Genomic DNA, 19,655 nt, shown 5'->3' with positions numbered 1-19,655 from the left:
GACTGGCTAAGCATATGAACACGACACAGATTTAGCAACTGAGCATATATTAATTTGTCTCTGATATTACTTCAAATTTTCGAAAGCAAACGTCTGACCAATTTCTTGCACGAGGCACACTGCCTTTCCTCTTCCAGACCCCTCTCCCCGGCAGCAGAAGGAGAGCGGTCAATTCCTCTGTCCCCAGCTCCCCGCGGCCGCCCCCTTCCCTAGGACCGCCCGCAGCTCCCCAACGGAGGCGGCCAGCTGGGGACGACGAGGCCAGGGGCCAGGGGCACCCGGGTGCCCCAGAGGAGCGGTAGGAGATGTGAGGGGGGAGGTAGGAGGGGGGCCCACAGGTGGGGGTGGGGCTGGGGTGAGGGGCCTTGGGCTTCTGAAGCCCAGGGCCGCCCCAAGTCAGGGCTATGCTGACGTTCTGTCCACGCCCCGGCCCCGGTGGGCATCTCCGGGGACTCTTCGCCGCACCTGCCCCGCGACCCTGCGCCTCTACCCTAACCCTTCGCGTGTGGGTCTCCAGCCCCGGCCCGCCACGGCTGGCGCGCAGGGGCCGGCGGGAGGCCGGGCGCGCCTGGGGGCGGGGCCGAGCGGCCAAGGCCCGGCCCCCGCAGCGCAGCTCAGAACGAGGCGGCCGCGGCTGAGGCGGAGGGATACCGAGCGCCGTATATATACCGCGGAGCGCAGGCTCGCACTTCGGCAGTGGTGCTGGGAGCCTCGCGGACGCGGAGCCGTTACTCACAGTTGGGCGGCGGTGGCGGCATAGCGCTCAGCGCTCACAGCGCCTTAGCAGCAGCAGCAGCAGCAGCAGTAGCAGAGGCACCCCTGCGGTCACAGCCCCGGCGCAGGTGCAGCCACCCTTGTTCTCTCTGCTCTTCCTCCCTTCGCTCGCACCATGGTAGGTCGGGAGTGGCAGACGCCGGCGTAGCAGCTGCCGGCCCATGATTTCTTCCCCAGTTTTTAGTTCAGCCTTTTTTTTTCCTCCTCTTTTTCTTTTTCTTTTCTTTGGTGGGGTTTTTTTTCTTTTCTGGGTGTTACGCAGCAGGTGCGGTTTAGGATGCATTCCGGATTTGCATCTCGGTTTTCTCGGCCAGGGATCCTCATTTAAATTTTGGTGCGTCTTGGAGCTGGGCTTGGCCGTGGGCTGTCCGCGGGCAGGGTCTCTGGCCCCAGCTGAATCGGAGCCGTCTTCATCCATCCCCCTCCCCCAGTCCGCACCACTGCATCCAGCGCGCCGCACCCGGGCTGCCCGCAGCGCTTCGCCTCTGCCCCGCGGGGCGGGGGAGCCGGGCGGGGCCGGGCACTAGACCCTGGCTCGCAGGCAGCGGGGCGGGCGAGCAGCGGAGAATGAATGGGCCGGAGCGAGCCGGTGGCGTACGTTGCTCCTGCCGGGATGTGGGGGGCGCCGTCAGCCTTCCCCCAACACTGCTGTCCCCGCTGGGCACTCTCTCCCGGCGCTCCTTCCTCCTCCCTCCCGGGGGGCGCGGCGCGGGCGTGGGCTGGGAAGGAAGGAGCCGGGGAAGGGTGGGGTGGGGGCAGGAAGGCGCGGGGTGGGGGGCGGAGAGGGCGGAAGCGGCGGGCCGGCCGCCCTGCACCCGGGCGGGGCCCTGCGGTGTGGTCGGGGCTCGTGTCTCCCCGGTTCGTCCCCCTGCAGCCCCCCACCCTGTGCGGCAGTAAAGGCGTGCATGAGCCTCGGTACACCAGGAGGTCCCTTCCCGAGGGAGGCGCTCGGCTCGCGCTAATTGGGGCGGGGGAGAGGCGGGGGAGGAGGGAGCTGGCGCGCGGCTCGGCTTCCAGCAGAGACGCAAAGTTTCTGCTCCGGGAGGAGGTGGCGGCGCGGCGGGCTCGCCGCCTCGGGGAGCAGAAGCGGGTGGGGGGCGCGGGGTGGACTTGGCCTCCGCCTGCCGCGCAGCCGGGGGTGGGGTTGGGGGTGGGAGTGGGGGTCTCTCTGGCCTGGGAGGGGCGGCGCCCCCTTGAACCCGCCTGCACTGGGGGCCCGCTCCCCTGCCCGGCCCCTCGCCCGGCGTTTTCTCTGCCCCGAGCCACTTCCCAGTCCGAAGGGAGATGCCCTGCACGTTTCCGCTTTCTCTGCAGCCTCTAGATTGCCAGATGCGGCTGTGCGCCTCGCTGGGTGTTTTCCATAGCCCCCTTCCTCTCTCGGCGGGCAGGGCTGACATCACCCACAGCGTTTTCTGGCTTGGCGGGGTGGGGAGGTGGCTCCCGGCAGGTTCAGCGCACCTTCGCCCCCAAGGCCAGCGCGGTCCGGTGGTCGGGGTGTATTTCTTTGTCGAGGAAGGCTGATGCTCTCGATAACCACAATAATGCGAGAATTTTGCGGCGAGGTGAGACTGTCTCTACGGTGAGGTGACAGCTTCTCTTGCGAGGTGTGGCAGCGCTTCCTGTTGTGCAAGACAGACGTTGCCCTGGCATTACGTAAATTATCGTGTCTCCTTCATTCGGTATACAGAAGACCCAACGTGCTATGTCTGGGTTAGAAAGGAAGGAAGACCCAGTTCTAATTTGAAAACATAAGTGTCTCCCCCAAATCAGTATATTGGAACATCATTCCTATTGTGAAAGTTTTCACTTACGTGTTAGAATAAACTTAATGCCGTCAGCTTTCTATTAGGACTTATTCTGGAACTGGCTTCATTAGGCGTCCTTCATTAATATAAAAATACATGTTAGCTCTTCTTGAGATCTCGAATTCCCCTGGCTGGAGGCACAGGTTCAGTGTTGCCGAGGCCAAATAATGCAAGTGAGAATTACCTTCGTGGCCGTTACCACCTCTAGTCAAGTATTTCTATTATGAGCAGCTCTTATGTCATCCATAAAGTAGGTAAATATTCTCTAACAAAGTTAATAGTTCTTCTCCAAAAAAGGGAGGGCACAGTCTCATAATTATTATGTAGTTTCTGCGTACTTAATTTTTGCAGTTTTGTAACAGCTCAGCTGTAGGACAGTTCCATTTTTTCCTGGCTCCTGAATCAGGATAATTTGACCAAGGGCATTTAGCTGTTCTAAATGTTAGGCTTTTAACAAATAACTGCCTAATTTAAATGATTGGAAAGCACTTGTTACATGGAAATGAAGTTGGTAGGATAACGCATTGCTGTATATTTTTTTCCGTTGAATTATATCTCATAAAATAGATATAAAAGCCTGTTAATCCAACCCAATGACATTATGTAACGCCAGTTTGGAGATTTGGAGTGCCTGCAGCAATGCGCAAGGTGCACTAAAAGTCTGCCCCTGGACCCAATCCTGGCTGCGGTGACAGCAGCAGCAGGCTGGGTCCCTTCTTGGTTGGAAGCGGGGACTGCGGCATCCCTGGTGCAGTAGGTGGCGCTCTTCTTTCTCAGAGCCTGCCCCTGCAGCCGATGCAGTGGGCCTTTTGCCACTAGAGGTGCCATTTTTCAAACTATGAACTGACCCTTCCTAGTTAGACTGCAGAGCGTATAGCCATAGGCCCAGAGAAGAAAACCCGAAATGAGATGTTGTCACTTCCTTTGCCATCCTTTGTTTTTAAAATAGCGTAAAGGGTTCCCTTTATTCTAATTGTTTTTATTAAATGACATTGCTGAAGTTTTCAAACAGCTGATTTTTTTTCCGAGATTGATTTTTGAAAGATCACTATTAAAAGTGTAATCGGAAAAACCATGTTGACCTCGATCAAACTCTGGTGGATTGAATTATAACCTTTTCTTTTTCTATGTAGGCTGATCAGCTGACCGAAGAACAGATTGCTGGTAAGTTGATGACTTCAGGGAGTTTCAGTAGACCACAACTAGGCAGACTCAGTTCTGGTGACTCCTCTGTCCCTTCCCCCTATAGTCTGAGCAGTTTTCTAAGAATTTATTTAAATGAAAACAATAAGCAGAGATATTTAGGTCAAGTGTTACTCCTTGTCAGCATTTTGGAGATAATGAGAAAGGAAGTGGAACTAAGAATACCCACTTATTATACTCTGGAGTATTTGACTGTGCGTCACGGTGTGCCAGGCTTTGTATATAATGAGACTGCATGGAGCCTGCTACTCAGAAATGTAGTTGAGAATTCTTATGGCACAGGTCTTTTAGTAATTCACCATGAAAGCTTGTACTTGCTATTCTAAATAGGAATGGGTGGAAATAAGTGTCAGGACCACTGTAATCATTGGGAAGGGAATGATTTAGTTTAGATTTTAGCTTTTAATATTCCCTGGAGGACTTTTTTGAGATGGTTTCTCTTTAGGAAACCAGGAATGCCTTTGAAATACTCTGAATGCCATGTAGAGAGAACACACTGGTTACGTGGGATTGTACATTTCTGGTGACCACCTCTTCCTATGGCTGTGAAACAGGGATTTCTTGTGGCTGTAGAAATTTAACAGGAAGGGACCATAAGGGAACATGTGGACCAATCTTCACTTGTCAGATTGGACCTAGGACTAAATTAAGTGTGTTGAAGCTTAGCCTTCTTTATGTGAGAATATTGTGGCTTTATGGAACTGCTTACCAGGAATGACGTTTGCTCTATGGACTACTGTGTGAAGGCCACTCCAACAGAACTGCTGTGATCTTTGTTTCAGCAGATAAAGAGCAGGCAGTTTCTCTTAACTTGCACAAATTGGATGGCTTGCTTTGGCAAGTTAAGGGAAGGGCGTGCTGTGGCTGGGTTGGGTGAAGACATTTATTCTAAAAGGTAAACTTTTGTTTTCAGAATTCAAGGAAGCTTTCTCCCTATTTGACAAAGATGGCGATGGCACCATCACAACAAAGGAACTTGGAACCGTCATGAGGTCACTGGGTCAGAACCCAACAGAAGCCGAATTGCAGGATATGATCAACGAAGTGGACGCTGATGGTAAGGGCTTTAGAACTATGAATGAACGCCAGCATTGTGTAATTCAAGTTCAGACATGTTAAAGATTGTCTTTCAGGTCCCCAGATCAAGGTAAATGTGCAAAGATCCTTCCTGTGGTTTCCTTACAGCCATTGACAATTAAAATAGAAGATTATGGGCCTGCCTTTCGCCCTGCTCACTGTCTAGAACATTTCCTGGATTGGATCACAGTATTGTTCTTTTCCACTCGCCATGACCTACAACTCAGTCTTTTATCAACTGGCCCATGAGTCTGTGCTGAGTCCTATGGGGAAAGTAAAAATAAATAGCCGTAGACCTTTTAAAAAAGCTTATTGGCTCTAAGAGGAGAAAAAACCCAAGTGAGGTGGGGGAAGAGCATTCTCAGATGTTAACGTATGGAAGTGAGTACAGTGTGAGCGGTCAGTGTGTTTATTGAAGAGAATTTTGAGGATCATTGAGGCTTGGAGGTGGGGTGCATGATGATCATAGGGAGTAGATTTATAGAAGCTAGTTGAAGGATGTGGAGCCAGAAGGGACAAGCAGTAACCCCTCTAGCAGTTGGTCACCATTTGGTCGGTCATTCCTCTGGACTCCAGAACAGTGGACAATAGACCTTTTATTGGGCACTTCTATCAGTAAGTTGTTTTTGATCACTACCCCCCCCACCAAAGAAAACACGTTTTTTGGAAATAATATCAATTAAATTAATAATTTTAACTTATTTAATAAACTTAAGTAAATTAATCAAATCTACAAACATTGTAGAACATTAGTAAATTTTGAAAAGATGAGGTAGGAATAAACAATTTGGATCTAGACTACTTTCTTGATGATTGGCATGATAGTAGCCATTTAAAAATATGGTATCTTAAGGTGATAAAATGGAATTACACTTGTCTGGTCATATACATTTAGAAGCAGGGGTTTTGGGTCAGCTCTTTAACAATGGTTTTAGCCCATTTGAACTATTTCTAAAGACTGTTTTCATCCTTAGTAATTTGGAAAAAGAGGTTTTTCATAGTTCCGTCTCGTTTGACTGCTAAGGGTGATCAGCCATCTGGGAACATGGGGTGGCTGTCTCATGTTTTGTGTAAGCCCTGGGGAAATTGTGCTTGGGGACTGGCAAAGTGTATTAGGCCCTCGGGTTTTATGGAACAAGGTGGGGAAAGTTGTCTCAAGCTATAGAATCTGGTACTTGCAATGAATAAATACGATGCCTAAGGACATCGCTGTGTGGTTATAAGAGAGCATTTCAAATAATTTTGTCTTCCATGAATGTCAATAATGCTTAAAAATTTTGGAGGCTAAATAGATTTGAAGGAATCTCTGAATTATTATTTTGATTTAAAGGTACTGGTGAAAATGAGTGACTTAACGTAAGGCTTTTTTCTTCTAATTTAATTTTTATTTCTGTTTAGTTCAAGTTACACTGTTGATCTGGTGACTTGTCTTTGGGGTGTTCATCGAGCTGTCGGTTTTAAAGGAGGAGTTGTTTGGAATACTGGCCACAGAACAGAGTCTTCTGACAAAGTTTCCTGAATGTTAATAGTCTGAGCTGAAAAAACACTTTTGAGCCTTGCCCTTAATGGGAAATAAAGATACTGAGTTGGGGAGAAAACGATTAGGTGACTTACCATAATGTGGCTAAGAAGTGCCTCCTGGAGAAGACTTTCCAACACTTTATGGTCCCTGGCATAACAAAGTCAACTTTTTTCCCGCTCATAATCCTTTTCTTCCCTAAAAACATTGTGTACTCCTGGCGGCCCAATTATGGACCTTCACCAGCATCGCTAGTGCAGGCAGAGCTAGATCCGGGTGATCTCCCTAACTCGGGGGAAGGCAAACTCAAGTGCCTCCCTTGGGAATAGAAAGATTCAGCTTGCACTGCTATGGGCTTTTTTTTCTCTTGAACTGTACAAAACCTTCAGTGGCCAAGAATCTGTATGTGCAGTTTCCTTTGCATCATTAAATGCTATCCTGGGCACTGATCACTGGTTTGAATTATGTGAATCCCATGAAATTGCCCTGTGAAGTATTTGAATAGTTTAAGCCTAAGATGGCTCAACATAATAAAACAATTTACCAGTTTGTCCTAGCAAATGCTTACTGTTCTATAAAGTGGTTCTAAAACTGTCACTCCAGGGTAGTGTCACTGGAGCGCTTATTTTACATGAGCTTTTGTTTTTTTATTTGAGGTAATGGCACCATTGATTTCCCAGAATTTTTGACTATGATGGCTAGAAAAATGAAAGATACAGACAGTGAAGAAGAAATCCGCGAGGCATTCCGAGTCTTTGACAAGGTAACCCTGCATCTGCATTGCAGACTGTACTTAAATATGGCTTTCTGGCTGTCATTTCTAAAAGCTTTAATGTTCTGTTCTAGTTAGAACACTTACCTAACTGCCTGAGCCTCTGTAATCTCATTGTCAGATATCCTGACTTATTGTAGTAACCTTATCAGATGAGAGTAAACATAATAAATAGTAGAGAAATTTTGAACCAAGTTTCTTGATTGTGACTTTCAATTTCTGTTTGCTTTTCAAAAGCCCCTGCAGTGTCTGCATTGGCTGACTGCATGTGTTTAGTAGGTAGAGGTGGGAACTGGAGACGGAGAATTGTCGACATACCCACAGTTGGCAGTAACTCAAGGGGCTTAATTAAGTCAAAGGCCTACTTGCCCACACCGAACCGCTATGAGTCCCTACCAGTAACAGTTACTGAATGTTCACAGGATGGCAATGGTTACATCAGTGCTGCAGAACTACGTCACGTCATGACAAACTTAGGAGAAAAACTAACAGATGAAGAAGTAGATGAAATGATCAGAGAAGCAGATATTGATGGAGATGGACAAGTCAACTACGAAGGTAACACACCAAGTTTCTTTAGCTCAGTTTTTAAGATTTCCCTTTAGGATCTATAAACAAGTTAACTACTTGAACTAGATTTTTTTTTTTTCCTTATGCAGAGTAGAGATGTTACGTTCATTAAAGCTGCTTTTGGAGATAACCGAAAGTTATGATTATTTGTCTTTTCAGAATTCGTACAGATGATGACTGCAAAATGAAGACCTACTTTCAACTCCTTTTTTCCCCCCTCTAGAAGAATCAAATTGATCTTTTACTTACCTCTTGCAAAAAAAAAAAAAAAAAAATTCATTTACTCATTCTGTTTCTATATAGCAAAACTGAATGTCAAGAGTACCTTCTGTCCACACACACAAAAAAATCTGCATGTATTGATTGGTGGTCCTGTCCCCTAAAGATCAAGCTACATCAGTTTTCCGATATAAATACTTGTCCTACCTTAATGATAAGGAAGCACTTAGTGGACACCTGGCAGGTCCGTCCGCTCATGGTTAATACACTGTTTGGGCTGGCCAGTTTTTCATGCATGCAGCTTGACAGTTGAGCACAGTCAGGCGTTTGTATTAAAAACGAAAAACAAAAAAAACAAATTCAAAGCCTACTCAAAGGGGTTCTAGTTCAATTTGTTACCATAAATTGTTATAGCTGGTTTACTGAAGACAGACATTTAAGATCGGTTTACCTCAGGATGCTGTGGAAGATAAACTGTCCAGGCGTAGCCCCACTAGCAGGATGGCCCTCTTGTAACTTCCCCGTGCCCCTACCTGTCGTGACCGTGACACACCCTGGTGGCATGCCCACGTGTGTTGGTTTAGCATTGTCTGCATTGTGCTAGAGCGGAATGGGTGTCAGGCTATCACCATTCATACAAATTTTTAAAAACAAACCTTTATCAAGGGAGCATCTTTGGACTCTCTGTTTTTAAAACCTTCTGAACCATGACTTGGAGCCAGCAGGGTAGGCTGTGGCTGTGGACTTCAGCACAACCGTCAACATTGCTGTTCAAGAAATTACAATTTACGTCCATTCCAAGTTGTAAATGCTAGTTTTTTTTTTTTTTTTCCAATAAAAAGACCATTAACTTAAAGTGGTGTTAAATGCTTTGTAAAGCTGAGATCTAAACGGGGACAAGGCAGTTGGAGGGGAGGCAAGTGTACCTTTAAATGCCCACAGCCCAGCATTGGGTTTCCCTCCCTCCCTCCCTCCTGAAATCCCAGCACCAACTGCTGAGCCTGAGACCTTGCCTAAAACCAAGCAGATACCGATTGCTTCATCTTATTTATGGACATGTAGGTCTACTTGTATTTTCACTGGGGGGGAGGGGGGAGAGTGAATTATGGTAACTTAATGATTATTCAGGCAGTAGAGCTCTTAATGAAGGAAAAAAACCACTTTCTCTCAAGCATGTATTTAGGGGTTCTTATCAATTGTGCTGCTGATTACCTGTTTCATGTAACTACTTGAGACCATCTGTGCAAAAGACATGATTTAGTGTGTCTGTAATTCAATCCTCGCTGTGTGTGGTAGAAGCAGTCACTTTTCTAAGCCAGGCTCTTCATGCCTAAAAGACACTACCAGTCACCTTTTGATTCACAGTTTTTAATTTATGATTATACTTACCTTAGACTCCTTTTACTTTTTTTTTTTTTTTTTAGGTTGACTTGACTTTGCTTCCCCACCTCCCAAGTAGAACTACTGCTAGCTCCCAACTTGAAAGTAAAACTCCCAGCCCAGAGGGAATTTTGTGTTTCTTTATAAACCTGTAACCAAAACTCAGAGATGCTGGTACTTTGCAGTGGGATTGGTTTGCTTCAAAGCTCCCTAAAAGGCGTTTGGATTTAGTGCAGAGCTCTTTTTGAAGTGAAGGCTGGATGTGCATTTTTCAGGGTGTTAACTTGGTTGTATCTTATTAGCGAGGAGATCTGGGTTTTGAGTGTTTCTGTGAGAGGTTTTAATTTGCCAGGGAACAGCGGCAGGCTGCTAGTGAGGCAGTGAGAAGCTCTTGGCAGCCAAATGGGTGCCTTCGGGGCTGTTTTATAGAGACCCTCAGCTTCTCCCTCTCCTACTCCTTGTCTCTCTGGCATTTTGCAGCTCTTTAGCTTTCCCGCCAGAGGGGTGGGTCAGAGCCGTGGAGAGGAGCCTGGCCACCTGCCTTCGCCGCTGGTCCTTAGACTGGGTGGTTGGAAGAAGAGAGGTTGACGTCATGCGCTGGGCTTGGCTTTCACAACTCCTTGAATCTGGACGGAACATCTCAGAATACCTTGGGGGTTTTCTTCTGGTGAGACAGGACTGGGGTTTCTCCTTCGAGTAAGTTAATAACCTGGGTGTTTCTCGCAGGGAGGTCAAGTAGCCTGACTGTTGACCGACTCTCAGGCCTGTGGCCGGTGACCTCTTGGCAGTTTTAAAAAGGGTTGAGGGCGATTTGGCTTGTTTTTCAGAAACTTTGCCTTCTATCTTACCCTTTCACCAAGTTCTTTTCTAGAAGCTGGGTGGACTCCATGTTAGGGGTCCCGCAGTCTTTCCTAAAAGACTACCCTTGAAACCAGATTCTTGAATGGCCGGGATCCTGTACGGCAACCAGAAACCTTTCCCCCAGGGGATGCTGGGTTCCACTTTGGTGCAGAGGGAACTCTTAGTCCACTGTAGCCTTTCTCTCTGGCCTTTGAGGGGGATGACCAGCCCAGGGGTCGGGTGTTTGCAGTCTGCAGGGGTTTGTGAGAGGAAATGGCTGGATGAGGTGGCAGTACTGTGAAAGTTGGTCAGCACCTTCCTGTAAACTCTTGCCCCTACTTCTAACTGCTCTATAAATATATATATATAGTGACTAGTTTAACTGGCATCCCGCTGGAGCCTGAGACTTGCCATAAAAAACTGCTGAGTCCTTGGCATACACTTTCATAGTTTTGTTCTCCATCTGTTCGGGGTAGGTGTCGAGCAAGGCAAATGTATCTTGATATTTCAGATGGGCTTTTGACGTACTGTTGCCAAGGAAGGTTTTTTTCTGATTTTTTGACAAACGAATTTTTGCACACTTTAAATTGGTGTCTTTCGGCAACCTAAAACACATTGAAAATTAGCTACTGTACATATTTTTATATTCTCTTTATAAATGCATGTCTGACTGTACTTGTAACCATATTGTAACACGTGGCCGCCCAGTAGGCCTCGTGCTGCTGTGGCCCCGTCGGAGTAGCAGCATATTAGCAGCCCCTCAGCATACTGGGAACTTCTTCCTAAACAAAGAATGTAAATTTGGTCAAGTCTGCTCTTGGTTCATTCAATTATTTTTAACATTTGAATTAATTATTGTATATCCTAAATACATTTATCCTTTTGGCAGTGACTAGATTCCACGAATGTGTCTTAATCTATCCCTTCAGCTGGCGGTTACTATTATCTTTTTTGATCCCTTGAAGTTACCCTGTAGGAGACAGAAATTCTTTGCTGTCTGTATTCCTCAGAGTGAGAAGGTAGTGGCATGGGTGGAGTGTGTGTTCTTTCTCCAAATCTATTATAATGTTCATTAAACATGTCTGTAGCAAAGATGGTGGTAGTTCTTTTGTTAACTGAAGTCACCCTTCACCGTGGCGATTTGCAAAGGAGATGTACTTGAACGTTTCTGTAAATCGTGAGATAAACTGTTTGGAGATTTAACCACCTCTCTGATGGGGGACCAACTCTATGGAAATTGTAAATAAGTTCTATTTATAAACCTGGCACTGTATTCAATAAACATTTCTGCAGCCTTTCATCTCTAACTGCGAACTCTGTAGGTTTTTAGCCCGCAATGCTTTCCATTCCTTTTGCTCAACGAACAAGCTACACCTGCCCTCAGATGTGATTCCACCTGGGCCCTAGCGTGGTAGGGGAGGGACCCACACCACAGACACATCCCACTACGGCCTTACCCTGGTCTTAAAGTTCAGGTGTCAATAGCTGACGTTTTAACACAATCTCTTGGCATATTAATGTATCTGTGTTTGCCTTATGTGGAAAATTCACCCCGTAAAAAGATTCATTCCTCTTTAACTTCAAGGTTAATCCAAATCTCTTTAGGAATTGTGTGAAGAAGTACACTTTAAACATTAGATGGGAATTTAGATACTAGATGGGAATTTAACATCACATAAGCACATGCCTCTGCCCATGTCCAGAGCAGGGCAGTGGAGGCTACAGCTTCCATGCAGAACCTTGGAGTTGAAACCTTGCCCTTAATCAGTGCCATCCCAGACCCTGGTTTCTAGACAAGGTTCTCTAGCAGGAGAAGCCATCTCCTGGCTGCTACCTGTGTTTCCAGAAGGATCTTCCCCAGGCTGCCTTGCCCATTTCCTTTCCCACCCTGCACAGAAGGACGAGAGGGCTGAGAAGAATGGGAATGATCACAGGGTAAGCCCCTGCTCTGACCAGAAGGCTTGAGACACAGCTCCAGGTAACATTTAGCTTCTGTGTACAGCCAGCCCCTCGTCTACAAGGATGGAGACACCACCGTGGGGACAGAGCCCTCTGCTGAGACTTTAGGACAGGCTCCTAGTTTTGCTTCTGTCCTTCTGTAGCTATGGACAGGTTCTTTTACCTCTCTACACCTCAGTTAAAATCAGATTATTGGACGAGGTACATTCTACCTGTGGCTTTCTAGGATTCTGACCAATCCAGCTTGGCGTCACTTGGTGTTTAAATTGAAATTGCAGCCTAAAGGGTGGGAGGCAAAAGAGCGTAGGCGTGCTGTACACTTGGAGATGACAAACGGGATTTTTAAAGTCTCAGCAGCTCCCTGTTGGGGGTGGAGCGGAGGGTAAGCTTGCTCTTAACGCTGTGATGTAATCCTGGAACGGGGGTCAAAGAAACTGATCATTAAGTGACTTCCATCCTCCTGGCAGCACAGAAATAGGAAGCTACCATTCACTGCCTGCAGGAGATTCAGTCCAAGTGACAACGTCATCTAGTTTTTCAGCAGTTTTGGTTCAGGAAGAAAAACACATGCACACATTTCCGATTTGAGCTGAACTTCCCAGGGCACTGAGGGCTGGAGCATCCAGTGACTCATGATGCCTTAGAAGGAAGTCAAACTTAAAGTTTTTTTTATAGCTTGCTGCTGCTTCTCTCCCACTGCCCTCAACCCTCTGCCAGGGAGCGGGAGGGCTTCGCTCGTGCTCTGGAACCCACGGGAAAGCTGACGGGAGCCCGAGGAGCTGCCGGCTCTCCCGTCTCACGTCTCCATCGACAATCCCGGAACTTGGGTTAAAAAAATGGTGGCACTTTCCCACATACGAATTATTTATGTCCTGCCTGTGTGTCAGCAACTTATGGGAGTGAATGTGTAATTTACACATTCAGATAGTATTTCAAATGTCACATTTTTAAGTTCTGTTTTCACTTTTACAAAGATGAAAGGTCAGTGGTTAGGCTCTCTCTTCACTCTCTGTGATCATCCCGTCCCCCTCCATACCCTGGCAGAGGCCTGCCTCTTCCTGTTCCTTCTCTTCTGGGAACCCTGTGGTCCTATCAGAATTTTGACTAGTCCTTGAGAAATGCTCACTGCCCCCAGCCAGGAGCCCTTCTCTCTAGTACGGCTGGACCTGGCCCAGATTTGTCTAACACCATGAAAAATGAAGCCACCTGGTCACATCTCACCTCTTCTCTTCTTCGCCAAAGTCTTGATCTTCAACTGGAAGATGTCACACAACACCCCTGGGCTCCCACGACCTGATTCCAACTCAAGGTCGGAGACACTTCCCTAAACCCCAGAAGTGGGTGATGACCCAGTGGTTGGCTAAACCCTAGTGAGCTCATCCTTTCTGGAGGGTTCTGGGGGGGAACTCAGGGTCTGAATGCAGCTGTTCAAGCAGAGCAAGTCCTTTAACTCAGCTTTGCAAATACCTGCCCGGCCTTCCCATTCAGGCTGCCACCTATGGCCAGGAAGGAATTCAGAGCATAGTTCTTTTGCTGTTTCTTTCTGGGAGAGCCAACTCATTAGAGGAAAAAGTGAGAGGGCTGTATTCTGATTATTTGTTCTCAGGTTCAACGCCTACAATGTTCAGAGCTCAGAATTAAAGGACTTCAAAATACTGGAAGGCTCAGTATCCACCTTTTGAGGAGATTTTGCAGGTTATTCGTAGAAACATTATTAGATACAACCACCAAGTAGCGTGCCAATGAACAATATGTAACAACTTGAATACATAAGAACTGATGCAGACATAGCGTAAGAAAGTATAAAGCAAGAATTGACAAGAGTAACAAATCCATCATCATAGAGATTTTGACATAGTTCCCCCAGTTATTAAGAAATCAAGCAGACAATAGTACATTTGAACCACACAATGAACAAGTTGATTTCATGTATGTATGTAGAACATTGCATCCAGCAGTTAGAGATTTCACATTACAGATATTAATTAACATTAATAATATTAATAAATCATTAAATATTATATTAATTATAGTTATAGGATAATATAATTACAAATACATAACAAATTAATAATGATAACATAAGAAATTAATAAATAAGATTAAATAGAGAATTAAGATTGACTACATATTAGATCATAAAGTAAACTGCAACAAACATTAAAAAAAAAAATCTTTCATATTGACCAAGTTGCCTAATAACAATGCAATGGATAGAAAATAATTTAAAAACTACAACTTTTAATATACCCATTTGTTTTGAAAATTAAAGTCCATTTCTAATAGCATTTCTAAAAAGAAATAATATGAACATCTAGAAAATGTTTAGGACTGAATGAAAACAAAATTCTACATTTCAAAACTGTGGGATACAGCTTTGAAATTATAGCATGAAAATGCTTATAATGGAAAAGAAGAAAGGCTAAAATAAATAAGGTAAACATCCAACTTAAGTTAGAAAAAGAATAAAATAAGCCCAAAGAGAGCAGAAGTATCAAAGATACCCACAGAAATTAATGAAATACGAAACAAAGGTACAAAAAAGAAGATCAACAAAGACAAAAAGTTGGCTCTTTGAAAAGATGATTAGACACAGTATGGTAGCTTGTCAAAAAATTAAACATATAATTACCACATGATATATCAACTCCACTTCTGGGTATATACCCAAAAGAATTGAAAGCAGGGACTAAAACAGATATTTGTACACCCATGTTCATAGCAGCTTTATTTACAATAGCTAAAAGGTGGAAGGAACCCAAGTGCCCATCAGTGGGTGAATGGATCAAAAAAAAAGGTGGTATATATATATATATATATATATATATATATATATATATATATATATATATATATATATATAAAACAAAATATTATTCGGTCTTTAAAAGAAAGGAAATGCTGACGTATGCTACAACATGGATGACGACGATTTGTTCTTTTGTAAGAACAGATACTGTATGATTCCACTTACATGAGGTCCCTAGAGTAGTCAAATTCACAGAGACAGAAGGTAGAATGGGTGGATGCAATGGGGGGGCAATGGGGAATCATTGTTTAATGGGTAAAATTTCAGTTTTGTAAGATAAAAAAGTTCTAGAGAGGGATGGTGGTGATGGTTGCACAACAATGTGAATATACTTAATGCTGCTGAATTGTACACTTAAAAATGGTTAAAATGATAAACCTTATGTTATGCATGTTTTACAATTGTTTTTAAAAGTCAAGCAAGTGAAGAAAATATTACAGAAAGATAATGTCATCCTGGAAGTTGCTTATATTGCAGACGATGTTTTCTGTTTCATTGATTTTTTTTCCTATTATTTCACCATTAATATAATGTTTAATTATTATAGTTTTATAATAAAAGCTCATTCCTACTGTTTCTGGTTAAAAAAGTTTAGACAAATCTCAAGCAGTGCTAATGCAAAAAATGTTAGGAGGGAATTCCCTGGTGGTCCAGTGGTTAGGACTCCACACTTAGACTGCTGAGGGCCCGGGTTCGACCCCTACTTGGGGAACTAAGATCCCACAAGCCGTGCAGTGCGGCCAAAAAAAAAAAAAAGAAAAAAAGTTAGGAATAAAGTGGGAGACGTAACCACAAATAAACCAGGGATTTTTTTAAAAACTGTATCGTAAAAACTTTGATGCCAGTAAATATGAAAACTTAGGTAAAAGGGATAATTTCCTAGAGAACTGACTCAAGAAGAAGTAGAAAATTTAAAGCAAACTAACCATTAAAGGAATCTAACCAGTAGTTAAAAATATATCTACCTGTGCTGGATGACTGTCAAACTGTGCCGCACTCCTCCCCATGAGTGATGAGGCCTTGGTCTCGTCCCCTTGAGTCTAAGAGGACACTGTGACTACTTTGACCAATGGAATACACTAGAAGGGATATACTAGTTTCTGGGCCCATGCTTTTTCCAATTCTGTCCTTGGAACATTCTGGAAGCCCTGAGATCTCCATGCTGGAGAGGCCACATGTAGATGCTTCAGCAGACGGTCAGCTGGGCCAAGCCTTCCTGCCAGCTGTCCCCACCGAGGTGCCCAGTAGTTGAGGCTATCTTGGATCTTCCAGACCAGGTCATTTGCCAGCTGAATACCATTGAGTAATCTCAGTTGACCTCAGATGGGGCAGAAGAATCACCCATCTGAACCCTGCCTGAATTCCTCACCCACAAAATCAGGAGATAAAATAAAGTGGCAGTTGTTTTAAGACACTAATATTTGGGTTCATTTGTTTTGAAGTAACAGATAACAAAGCCACCACCAAAAACAGAAAAAAATTCTTCCAGAGAAAGAAAACAAAACAAACAAAACAAAAAGATTACACTGCAACTCTTCACCCATTCCTGACAAATTCTTCCAGAAAATAAAGAGAGATTAATGTTAAAACTGATTATCCACACCAGATAAGAATACAAGAAGGAAGGAACATGACAGGCTGGTCTATGTACATAGATGCAAAAATATACAAACAAATATAATTATTAAACTGAATCCAGCAGTGTATTAAATAAAATGCATCTATGAACATGTTGGTTGTAATCCAATAATCCAATGATTATTTCACATGGAAGGAGAGAGAGTCGTACGAGGGGAAGGAAAGGCTGAACAACCTAGCCAGTGGAAAGGCAGATGCCCCGAGCTTCAGGCTCTTCTGGGGCTGGGGACACCCCCTCCTCTGTCAAGCCTCTGGCCCTCTTGCCTTGTGCATTGTCTTCCTTCCCTATCTTCCTCGAAGACTGGCTTTCTCTACTGTAGGAAACGTGGCTGGTACCACTCCTGAGCTTTACACCCTACACTTTTTGCCAGGTAGAGACAATCTGTTTCAGTCCCAGCTCCAACATTTTTGAGGAAGAATTCTGCCACAGTTTGCCTAAGGTACCCAATCTCGGACTATTCATCTGTGCCAGGAGGTAGACTCTGGGGAAACAACTGTGCATTAGTTTCTTATTGCTGCCGTAACAAGCATCACAGACTTAGCGGATTAAAACGGGGTCTCCAACGCCTGGGCTGCAGACTGGTAACGGTTCGCGGCCTGTTAGGAACCGGGCCACACAGCAGGAGGTGAGCGGCGGGCGGGCGAGCGAAGCTTCACGTGACGCTCCGCATCGCTCCCCATCGCTCGCATTGCCGCCTGAACCATCCCTGCCCCCTCCCCCCACCCTCGCCCCATCCTGGAAAAATGGTCTTCCATGAAATCGGTTCCTGGTGCCAAAAAGGTTGGGGACCGCTGGCTTAAAACAATACACACTTGTCTTACAGTCCTGGAGGTCAGAAATCTGAAATCACTTTCACTGGCCTAAAATCAAGGTGTCAGCAGGACTGGTTCCTTCTGGAAGCCCTAGGAGAGAATCTGTTTCCATGCCTTTTCTAGCTTCTGTAGGTCACCTGCATTCCCTGGCTCATGGCCCCTTCCTGAATCTTCAAGTGTAGCATCTTAAATCTCTTTCTCTATGACCCCTGCTTCTATTGTCACATCTCCTCTGACTGTGACCCTCCTGCCTCCCTCTTATAAAGACCCTTGTGATTATATTGGGCCCATCTGGACAATCCAGGATATTCTTTCCACCTCAAGATTCTTAATCACATTTGCAAAGTCTCTTTTTCCATGTAAGGGAACATATTCACAGGTTCCAGGAATTGGATGCGGGCCTCCTTGGGGGGCTATTATTCTGTCTGCCCTCGACTGTGATTGGCTTAGCTTGGATCAGGTGTTCACCTCTGGACTAATCAACCACCACTAGGAAGTTGGGCTACTCTAAAGTCAGGGCTGCTTCCACAGGAACCACAGAGATGGGGGAATTCTCAGAAGGATGGGAACGCTACACAGAGAGGATGAAAAATTTCCCCTCCGGTGGCATTGCTGTCCACTCATTACCCAAACTAGAAATGTGGGAGTCGCTCATAATTCCTTCCTTCCCCCTCATGCAGTATCAATTATTATTATTATTTTTAAAAAAATATAAATCTGATTTTTTAAAAATTAATTAATTAATTTATTTTTGGCTGTGTTGGGTCTTCGTTTCTGTGCGAGGGCTTTCTCTAGTTGCGGCAAGTGGGGGCCACTCTTCATCGCGGTGCGCGGGCCTCTCACTGTCGCCGCCTCTCTTGTTGCGGAGCACAGGCTCCAGACGCACAGGCTCAGTAGTTGTGGCTCAGGGGCTCAGCTGCTCCGCGGCATGTGGGATCTTCCCAGACCAGGGCTCGAACCCGTGTCCCCTGCATTGGCAGGCAGACTCTCAACCACTGTGCCACCAGGGAAGCCCTCAATTATGTTATTTTGACCAATACTTAAGTAGCACTTAGTCTGTGCCAAGTGTTGGTTTAAGCCCGTGACCCATAGTCACTCATGTAACCTCCTGTGAGATAGATACTCTCCTAGCTCCATTTTCCAGGAGGGAACCTCTGGCATAGAAAAGGTCCAGTACTTGCCTGGGGTCCCACAGCCAGGAAGCTGAGAGCCAAGATTTGAACCCAGGAAAACTGGCCCTAGAGGCCATGCTCCTAAACACCCTTCAATTCTGCCTTGATCCTTTTCCTTATTTTGCCAAGTGAGCATTTCCTAAATGCTGTGTTTCTTCCCTACACTATATTATTTACTCTTTCAGATAACTGTGATTGAAGGTGGTCCAGACAATTTTACCTTTTAAACACCCCACACCCTGACCCTGACCTGCTTCCCTCCTGAGCCTTATCCTGTTACCATCCACCTCTTCTTTTTTTTTTTTGGCCACACCGTGCAGCTTGATTGAACCTGGGACCGTGCGGTGAAAGTGCAGAGTCCTAACCACTGGACTGCCAGGGAATTCCCACCGTCCACCTCTTATCTCTTGGTTGACGGCTACCGCCTTCTAACTGGACTATCTGCCTCTGGCTTGGTCCCCTCAAATTCATCCGTCAAACAGCTGACACACTAATCTGCCTACAATGCAAATCTGACTGCTTAAAATGCTGAAGTTGAGGGTTCCTTGTCGAGGGGAAAGTCCAGTCTCATTAACACACTCTCCAAGGACTTCCATGAGGTGCCTCACCCACCTCTCCAGCTGCCTTCCTGCCACTTTATGCTCCAGCAAAACCAACTTGCTCATGGGTCTCCTCACATACAACCCATCCCATTAAATGGTGAGTTTCTTGAGGGCAAAGACTTTCTTACTTACATCTGAATCCACTTGGCCTGGCATGTAGGGGTGACTCATACTCCAAAAATGTGTCAGGGATCAACTCGCATGTGACAGGAGGTCTGCAGTGGATTGCCACTGAGCTCTGTCCTGATCTGTGTTCCTATGCTTGGCTCTGATGAAACCATAACAACACCCCGTATGACAGAATCAGGGAAGTTTACGTTGAAATGATGGTCCCACACGAATTTAACAGACATTTGTGTAACATCTTATGCTTAGGTTCCAGAATGCACCTGCCCACATACAGCAAGAGGGAGACAGAATGTAGGGCAGCAAATAAGGTAGCACTGTGAAAACTAGAGATTCAGTGAGCGACTCGAGGCCAGGAAAGGGTCAGTGTTGAGTCC

The 19,655-nt window shown here is 45.5% G+C and overlaps 1 protein-coding gene across 1 annotated transcript; it reads left to right on the top strand.

Moving 5' to 3' along the window:
* The first annotated feature begins 697 nt into the window (after window positions 1–697).
* CALM1 (calmodulin 1) lies at window positions 698–11,466 on the top strand. Its single transcript, XM_082383784.1, has 6 exons — window positions 698–892; window positions 3,713–3,743; window positions 4,696–4,839; window positions 7,035–7,141; window positions 7,573–7,708; window positions 7,880–11,466. Exons 1-6 carry the CDS (start codon window positions 890–892, stop codon window positions 7,906–7,908), a joined length of 450 nt encoding a protein of 149 aa, XP_082239910.1. The 5' UTR covers window positions 698–889; the 3' UTR covers window positions 7,909–11,466.
* Window positions 11,467–19,655: the final 8,189 nt, after the last annotated feature.

This window comes from Balaenoptera borealis, assembly GCF_965194805.1.
Source record: "Balaenoptera borealis genome assembly, chromosome: 3".
Taxonomy (NCBI): domain Eukaryota; kingdom Metazoa; phylum Chordata; class Mammalia; order Artiodactyla; family Balaenopteridae; genus Balaenoptera; species Balaenoptera borealis.
Note: the sequence above shows the minus strand (reverse complement) of the source record. Positions and strands in the feature narration are given on the sequence as shown.